The sequence below is a fragment of the Penaeus chinensis genome, chromosome 21 (genome assembly GCF_019202785.1).
Source record: "Penaeus chinensis breed Huanghai No. 1 chromosome 21, ASM1920278v2, whole genome shotgun sequence".
NCBI classification, from domain to species: domain Eukaryota; kingdom Metazoa; phylum Arthropoda; class Malacostraca; order Decapoda; family Penaeidae; genus Penaeus; species Penaeus chinensis.
The window spans coordinates 22,959,289-22,969,288 of record NC_061839.1 but is presented as its reverse complement, the minus strand read 5'-3'; the positions used below and the strand labels follow the sequence as shown (position 1 = coordinate 22,969,288).

General features: G+C 26.7%; 1 protein-coding gene across 11 annotated transcripts in view; it reads right to left on the bottom strand.

The window, feature by feature from the left end:
* Positions 1 to 5,299: 5,299 nt before the first annotated feature.
* The window catches only part of LOC125036320 (phospholipase D1-like), a 34,617-nt gene continuing 29,916 nt past the window's right edge, over positions 5,300 to 10,000 (bottom strand). For all 11 annotated transcript variants that reach the window (XM_047628825.1, XM_047628823.1, XM_047628826.1 and 8 more), the window contains 2 exons: positions 9,688 to 9,810; positions 5,300 to 9,543 (listed from right to left, as the gene is read on the bottom strand). In XM_047628825.1, coding sequence (XP_047484781.1) covers positions 9,442 to 9,543; positions 9,688 to 9,810 — 225 coding nt within the window. In that variant the 3' untranslated portion in view covers positions 5,300 to 9,441. The remainder of the gene's footprint in view (positions 9,544 to 9,687; positions 9,811 to 10,000) is intronic.

Genomic DNA, 10,000 nt, shown 5'->3' with positions numbered 1-10,000 from the left:
AACTAAGAAATACACACACACACACACACACACACACACACACACACACACACACACACATACACACACACACATACACACACACACACACACACACACACACACACACACACACACACACACACACACAAACACACACACACACACACAAACACACACACACACACATTGCCCGACATATAGATGTATTCAAATTACCACATTACCCTTAAACTGGAGAGATAGATCTGTAACATGAGCACAGGTCTCGAGCGCATTCGCATTGGTGAGAGCAGGCAGATGAGGGTGCTGTTCCCCAAGGGCCTCTGACAACACCTGTAGGGTTAAGGGCCCGATTTGTCCCCATTCGCGCTGCTGCCTCGCCAATCCCGCCTTCTGTGATGCGCCTTCTCCTCGCTTGCCTGGTAACTGTAGTGAAGGAAAGTCACTTTGTTTAAGTTGCGGTGCGATATGGTTCTAATATATTTGAATGGGATATTCTAATTAGTATATTCTGTTCCTCGTTTTTTTTGTGATTAGCATGAAAACGAAGTCGTACAATGCCGGTAATTCCATCATTTCAATGTTATTTATCACTTATTTATCATCAGTTTCAGTAATATTCCATCCTGGTTTATAACAATATAACATTAAAACAAGAGATTACATATGCTAACCATCTCGCACGCAGTCTTAAATCATCAAAAAATTTAAAGTTCCTTATTTCGTAACGTTTTATCCCTGTCTACAGAAAGAATAATATGTCTTTCGTTAAAGATGATATATAATAATAATATATCCTAAAAAGACAATGACCTTACAACCGCTCTTTCTGTTGCCTGTCACCCTATCACCTTAAATGCAAGGCCACTGTCGCTCTTCAAAATACCAGAGATCAGTTGCCATTACCCAAATCGCTATATTTAACGCGGGGAAATTCCCGACAGAGTGTGAAGGCTTTTGAAAAAAAAAGTGGTTTGCTGAACTTTGAAAGAAATATTTGTTAGTGGCATCATCGGTTTAATATTCGTTATATACTTATCATTTCTATTATCGTTATCATTAGCATCATCACCAGTATAGCTATTATTAAGCATCATTATTTTTATCTTTACTATCTTTATCATTTTCATTATAATCATTACTATTATCATTATTATTATTATTATTATTATTATTATTGTTATTATTATCATCTATATTATTATAATTAATAGTATTATAATTATTTTTATGATAATTCTTCTTGTTATTATTTTCATTATTATCATTATTATTATTATTGTTATTATTATTATAATTATTACCATTATTGTTATTTCTGTTATTGTTATTGTTATCAAAATTATTGTTATTATCATTATTATAATCTTTATAATTATTATCATCATTATTATTATCATTATCATTATCATCATTATTTTTTATCTTCATCATTATTTTTTATCTTCATTATCATTATTAACAATTGCATTATTATCATTATTATCACTGATATTATCATTATCATTTTACTATCACTATTATTACTGTTACTATAATTACTACTAGTGGCATTATCATTATCATTATCATTGTTATCATTTTCATTATTATCATTATCATTATTATCATTTTTATTATTATCATTATCATTACTATTATCACTATAAATATGATAATAGTAATAATAGTAATGATAATAATAATAATAATAATAATAATAATAATGACAATGATAATAATGATGATGATGATAAATATTACTATTGTTATTATCATCATTATTATTACTGCTATTACTATTATTATTATCATTCTAATCATTACAATTATCAACAGGCCTTGACAGAAAGATTTTTTTATTTAAATTTTTATTATTACCATTAGTACTATTATTACTATCATTAATTATTATTATTATTATTACTATTATCATCATCATCATCATCTTATTGTTATTATTATTATTATTATTATTGTTATCATTATTATTACTATTATTAGTATTATTGTTATCATTATTATTATTATTATTATTATTATTATTATTATTATTATTATCATTATTACTCTTATGATTATTATTATTATTATTATTATTGTTATCATTATTATCATGAAAATAATGATAATAATTATTATTATTGTTATTAAAATTATTATCATTATCATTATCACTATAATCCTTATTTTTATTATCTATTATTATTATTATTACTATTATTATTATTATCATTATTTTGGTATTATTATCATATTATTATTATTATTATTATCATCATTATTATTATTATGTCTGCGAGTATGTGTGTATGTGGACGTGTACAATTGGTGTGTATGTTAATATGTACGGTATGTGTATGTGTACGTGTATGTTTATGTGCATATCGATCTTGTCGATAAGCTCAATATGAATAAAAATAAAGTAGTTGGTGCTGATACCTGCGCTCTTAGAGAAGAAACTGTGGTCATCAGAGAAGTGGAGGATTCCTGACATAAATTCACAGCCGATTTTAAGTCTTTGCCATTTCCGATATCCTCAAGATTATCCGAAAGAGGCTCAACATCGCTACTGACAAGGTCTGGCATATCATATTCAGTTTCCTCTCCGTTATTCCACATGGTCTCGTCTTCTTTTTATTTCGGCAATTATTTTGGGTTTCGACTCCAAGATTTGTATTTAGTTTATCGTAGAGTGAATAGGACTGACGCCTTCACGTCTGGCTATTGACTTTAAAAGTGCACTTCTGTAGTCTGTTTGTGTGTGTGTGCGCGCACGAGTTCCCCTTAGCGTCACCGTTGCTATGGTAACTCGTAACGTGGGTTACAAGCTTATGTAATTTTTGTTTGTACTAATTATTACCATGAATGGTATTGCGGTAAAATTAATGATGATGCATACTATGAGGATAATCAGTAATGCTTTTCGTAATAATGATTACCGCCGTGCAAGTAGTACTTACACGGCAACTCAATACTCCATTTTACAGTTCCTGGTCGAATTTCAACAGTCATATCACTACAAATGCTAATAATAATACCGATAATAATAATGCTAGTTATGACTTTGATTGATAATGATAATGACCATTATAATGATAATAATGATGATATGATCATTAATTGTGATAATGATAATGATAATGATAATAATGATAATATAAAAATCAATGATAATAATAATTATCAGATTGATGATATCAAAAACAATGATAATAATAATGATAATAATTATAATAATACAACTAATAATAACAATAATAATAATGAGGATCATAATTGTGATAATGATGATAATAATTATAATGATAATAATGATAGTAATAATAATAATAATAATAATGATGATAAGGATGATGATAAGGATGATGATAACTATGAAATGATAATGATAGAAATAATAATTAAAATAATATCAATAATAATGATAATGATAATGATAATAATAATAGCAGTCATAGTATTATTGATGAAATTATTACAATAATAATGATAATAATAATAATAATAATAATAATAATAATAATAATAATAATAATAATGATGGTAATACAAAAATAATGATAATGATGATACTGGTAAATAATAATGATAATAATGGTAATAATAATGATAATAATAACAATAAAAATAATAATAATAATGATAATAATAGTAATGATAATAATAATAGTAATATTAATGATTATAATAATAACAAAACTGATAATAATAATAATATCAATGATAATGATAAAAAAAAAAAATAACAACAAAAACAATAACAACAACAACAATAGTAACAGGAATAATAAAGATGATGATAATAATAATAACAATAATAATAATTATAATAACAATAACAATAACAATAACAATAACAATAAAAATAATGATAATGATAATGGTAATGGTAATGGTAATGGTAATGGTAATGATAATGATAATGATAATGATAATGATAATGATAATGATAATGATAATGATAATGATAATGATAATGATAATAGTAATAGTAATAAAATAATAATAATAATTATAATAATAACAATGAAATGATAATGATAATAACACTAAATGAGATAATAATGACAAATTATAATAACAATAATAATGATAATAATGATAATGATAATAATAATAATAATAACAGAAAATGGGAATAGGAAGATTAATAAGAATAAGATTAAGAATAATAACAATAATTATAACAATACAATAACAATAACAATGACAATGACAATGGTAATGATAATGATAACAATAATAATAATGATGATAATAATAATAAAATTAATAATAATAATAATAGTGATACTAATAATAATAAAATTAATAATGATAATAATAATAATAATAATAATAATAATGATAATAATAATAATAACAATAATTATGATAATAATAATAGAATCAATAATAACAATAATATTGATAATGATAATAATAATAATAAAAATAATAACAATAATACTAATAATAATAATAATAATAATAATAATAATAATAACAATAATAATAATAATAATATTACTACTACTACTAATAATGATAATTATAATAATAACAATAATTATGATAATAATAAAATCAATAATAACAATAATATTGAAAATAATAATACTAATAATAACAATAATAGTAATAATAATAATAATAATAATAATAATAATAATAACAATAATAATAATAATGATAATAATAATTATACCAATAATAATAATAATAATAATAATAATAATAATAATAATAATAATAATATTAATAATAGCAATGATAATGATGTACAAAAAATGATATTAGTAATGATAATACTAATAAGGATGGTATTACTACTGGCAACAATGGTAGTAGTAATAATATTGTCCTCTTATATTTCTCATTCTCTTCCCTTTTCAATGTTGTTTTCCCCCATAAGCTCTTCATCTGGTACTTGGATTTTAATTGTAAAAAAAAACATTTTCATTACCTTTTTAAGCAAATCTTGAAACCAGATTAGAAAATTCAAGTAATAATATTAGTAGGGTTCTATGTAGTGCCTAGATATTAAACATATTTATAGAAAGTACAGATGGTTAGGCCACAAGAAATTTTATTTTATTATTGGCGACTAATTCAATTCCCTCAATACTAAAGTCAGATTAATATCTCATAAAAAAAACTAATGTTATGGGCCTCATTGATTTTACTAAGCCAGTGTACTTCTAAAGAAAATTATGATGTTTTTCAGCCTTTTTGCTTTTCACAATTATTTCCACTGTCCTAACCTCGGCTTTAACTAAAAAAAAAGGATTTATTGTTCTACAAGGATGGGCCTAAAAGAAAAATCTCTGAAAGTAAACAGGAAAAAAAATCTCCATTATTTTTTCACAGACTTATTTATTTTCATCTATATACCAACAAACTGTAATTGGAAATGCTTAATATTCAAATCAATCATTTTATACAGTATAAAGCATAAACTCAACTAACAATAAATGAATTAACTCATCTACCAATCAACATAGTGATAATGATAAATTAAAACATAAATATCTTTGGAAGGACACTTTTGAGAGAGCATACAAGACAACCATGAAATAGATACTTAAGAAATTCTTTTTAAGTGAAAAGCTGCTGTATAATAAAAATGTGTACAGTACATATAAGACAAACAAAAACTCTATTAACATAATATCACTAAGTTCAAACAATAAAACACAGTCAATTATAATTCTAAAGATATAAACCAGTAATAAAACATTGAAAATAGCAAAAGATTAAGAAAATACAATAAAAGAATCCCACAAAAATATCAACTTCTATGTGCACAATCTCTTTGCAATTAATGAAAATAAAAGAAAAGGACTACCATTAAATATATAAATACATAAATAAATGAAATATAAGCACAGGCACATGACAACACAAACACATTTCATTATAAAAAAAAAAGAATTCTCTAACACTCTATTAAAACAAATTTTTCATTTTTGTGTGTGTAAAGACACTTATTTGAAATTGTAACCAGACCTTTACTATATGCCATTCTTTTAACTCCTATAGTGTGAGTGTGAGTGTGTGAGTGTGAGTGTGAGTGTGAGTGTGAGTGTGAGTGTGAGTGTGAGTGTGAGTGTGAGTGTGAGTGTAAGTGTAAGTGTATTTATTTTTGAAAATTACAGCATTTTGCAGTTTAAAAGCAGCATAACTGTTCTTACTATCATTTTTATTTCTGAACCATTATATAAAACAGGTATTGAAATCAAGTCCAAAATACAGAAACAGTGCCTAACTCTTCAATTATATGTGGTCTTCCACACCAGAACGCTACATTTTTAGTAGTTTCAGCCAGAATTAGAAACCACCCTTTAACATGAAAAAGAAACTTTAACTTATGAATGATCCTAGTAAATAACAGAGATAACTATCAAAACCTATTCATAGCACCAACATCATCCACACCAAAAATTCACTTTCACAACCAGTTATTTCCAAAAGGCAAACCATGGTACAAATGTTCAGCTTTATGATTTTAACTGTGCACATTTCAGATGACATTAAATGCAAAATTATATTAAAGACCTTAAATTATTCACTTGAAGGTGATGTTGGAGACTAAGCAATGGAAAAGGAAATCAGACTAGATATATATTTTTTTCATATAAACCTACACCAGGAAAAAAAAAAAAAAAATGTCCTTCACAATATCACTCTCAGTACCAAATTTGGATATAATCAACAAAATGCACAGCCTAACATATTAAAAATAACTTCCACCAACTATTCACCTTCCTAAAATCCAAATTATTAAAAGATATCATAAACCCAGGCATCAACAAGGAAAAATATTCTTCCTGCATAACATTAAATGCAGATTAGTAATAACTACATTCTTAAGCCCTTGACATATATGCTTCTCGAGATCATAAACAAACAACACAGCACTTTCAGAAATTTGAAATCATTATACTCTATTATATACAACATATCTACCAACAAATAATCTTATGACTCACTATTACTCTTTGCAGGTGATAGCAAAGCCCAAAACCCTCTTCTGATAATTTTTCCAATATTCATATATACTCTTGCAATTATAGTCAAAAAGTAGAGTTGAAATGGTGAAAATTCTATTATTTGTACTGTCTCCTTTATGGACTGCAATAGACAAATGGTACTTCGATGACTTGGCACAAAGCAAATAGTTTATCAAAACAATAAACTGAAGATGTGAATGAAAACATATTTTAAATGGTGATACTATGGTATACTTCTTATATCATATGAAGTGCTGCAAATCAGTCCAGAATAACAAAAGACCCAGAAAAATATATATAATATATGCTTATTCCAGTTTAAAACATACACATCATATTTGCCCATTAAAATATACAAAACATCTTGATGTTGAGAAACTGCTACCAATGCAAATTTCTACAACATCTTCAAGTGAAAAAGGACTTAACCCGCAAAACTGCTGGTGCTGCCCAATACAATACCATATTTAACCCATTGTCTCCAGGAAAGCGTTGTGTTTCCTGTAGTACTGTTTTGTGAAATGTCTCTGCACATAGATGGCTCTGCAAATGCTTAGCTTAAAAGGACTCACATGATTTCACCTTTCTTTGAGTTTGCAGGAAAAAACAATTCTTTTTACTAATGCTATCAATATCCATGCTTTGATTTTCATTGTAGATATTATAATTATCATAATGTTACTGATATTAATAGGAGCAATATTAGATACCAGAATTTTTTTTTGAAAAGCAAGGACTAGGGTAAACAGGTGAGCTAGGTAGTACTTGTAATTGGCTCATTGGTGGCTTCGTACTTCTGGAGCCATCTACGTGAAAAAACAATTAATAAATCAAACCCACAGTGGGTATGGCGTGTACATACATGCCACCTCTGGTGTCTTTGGGTTAATATCTGTAATACTTTTTTAACAAATACACATGATATATAACAAATTATCTAAAATATATACATCTGCATTCAATAAATGCATATCATTCTGATATAAATAAAACTTGTTTAGATACATACTCATAAAAACATATATGAATACATGTCATTTATGTATATATGTGTATACATATATACATATATATATATATATATATATATATATATATATATATATATATATATATATATATATATATATATATGTGCATAGGTAATAGTGTCAAGATGGGTGTAAAAAGAGCAATACTCCAGGGGCCAGACAAAATTTGTTGTTTCTATGCATTATTTCGCTGAATATTTGCCTTGTGCAAACAACTGACTGAAACAATAAAATAATTCTTCGATCTAGCAGTGAGAAATACAAAATTTGTTTTAATTTCATGGTAGTGGGCCCACAATTGTCTTTCTTCCTTGATATTAACTTCTTGACTTGACAGAAGGGAGGCTGACAGATCTGGCAATTTTATGCATTGAAAATGAAGCTGCTAGAAAAATAGACTTCAGCAACGTCCTCACTGATTTTGACATTAAGAAAGCATTAAGTTACTGAAATTAACATCATAATCATTATCATAAGTAAAAACTGATTAGAAAAAGAAAAGAATTGATCTCCAACCCATGATTTATCCTGGGGCCCTGGCTGGCTCTCCAAGTCCCTATACATATGCATGTGTCTATATGGTATGTATGTATGTGTGTATATAAGTATTTGTGTGTACATGATATGCGTATATGTTGTGTGTATATCATATGTGTATATGTTATGTTTATCTGATATGCGTATATGCTATGTGAAAATGTTATTTTGAATGAATATAAGGAAATTAACTTATATATCATGCTGACTACTCCATAGCTTCTTATACGTCCTACACTTATATAAACACTAGCAGCATTAAAAAATCAATTAATCTAAACAATGTCTTCATGGATTATTCACAAATCTCTATGCAATATCTTTGGATATCCAAACTAAAAGTTACTCTTTATCATATCTTCATTTAGTTCACTGTAATCATGATCATATGCACATCATTAAAACTGTAACATGAAATTAATAAAAGCTCAATCAATTAGTAAAATCATTTGATATATAAATACTACACTCAGACCACTTGCATGTAAATGAAAAACATTCACACACATATGTACTAAAGCATTTAGATTCAGACACTACAATCAAACACACACACATATGCACATATAAAAATAGAAACATATAAAAAATACGTATATAACTTTAATATAAATCACTGAAATATTAGGCTACCTTTTCTAAACAGTCAAAGACAATATACCAATCTCAATAAACTATAATCACATATTTACTAGACTGCCTTTATATCAATAATACTAAAATATCTTAGTGAACCAGTCAATTTATAAATAATTAAATTCACATTAACATGCAAAAGAACTGAATAATACATGTAAAAGACCTCGTGCCACTCACTCTATCTTTTCAGAAATGTAAAAGGTAATATATTTCTATTATTGACAACAGAGTCTGAATCCTTTAGATAATATAATTTATCTTGTTAACAACATTCAAACCTACGTCCAGGTTTCCATGGGCAAAAGATACTCTTTATTACCTACACCTGGTTTTAGAATCTCATCTTTCAGGAAATCTAAGGGAAAGCACACCAGGTGTCCCTGAAATGAGGAAAAAGAATAATGAAAAATATCCTTACCAAGTTCCATTTGTAGAGAATATAAGAATATGTGCTGGCATTAAGTATAAGTCATTAAAGATCATCAATTCACAAGAACAGTGCAAGTAAAGATAAGGTCATTTACCTGGATTTCCTTCACTTTCACAAGAGCTTCAGAAGGATTCAACTCTGCTTTTGATGTTGAGTTGCGCAATCTGTCTACTTCTTCAAAAGTAGTGGCGCTATTACAGGGATAACATGAAAAGACCTGAAACATACATAATCATATAATTTTTGCAGGCAAAGTCTACTCATGACTTCAAGTAAGTGCTGTCATTATATAGAGAAATTTCATTTAAAACCATTGCCAAGTGAAAAAAGTAACAAGTGGCAAATAAAACTCATAACATCTAAAATACTTCCAAACAAATACTTTCAAACAGAAACATTAAGCATGA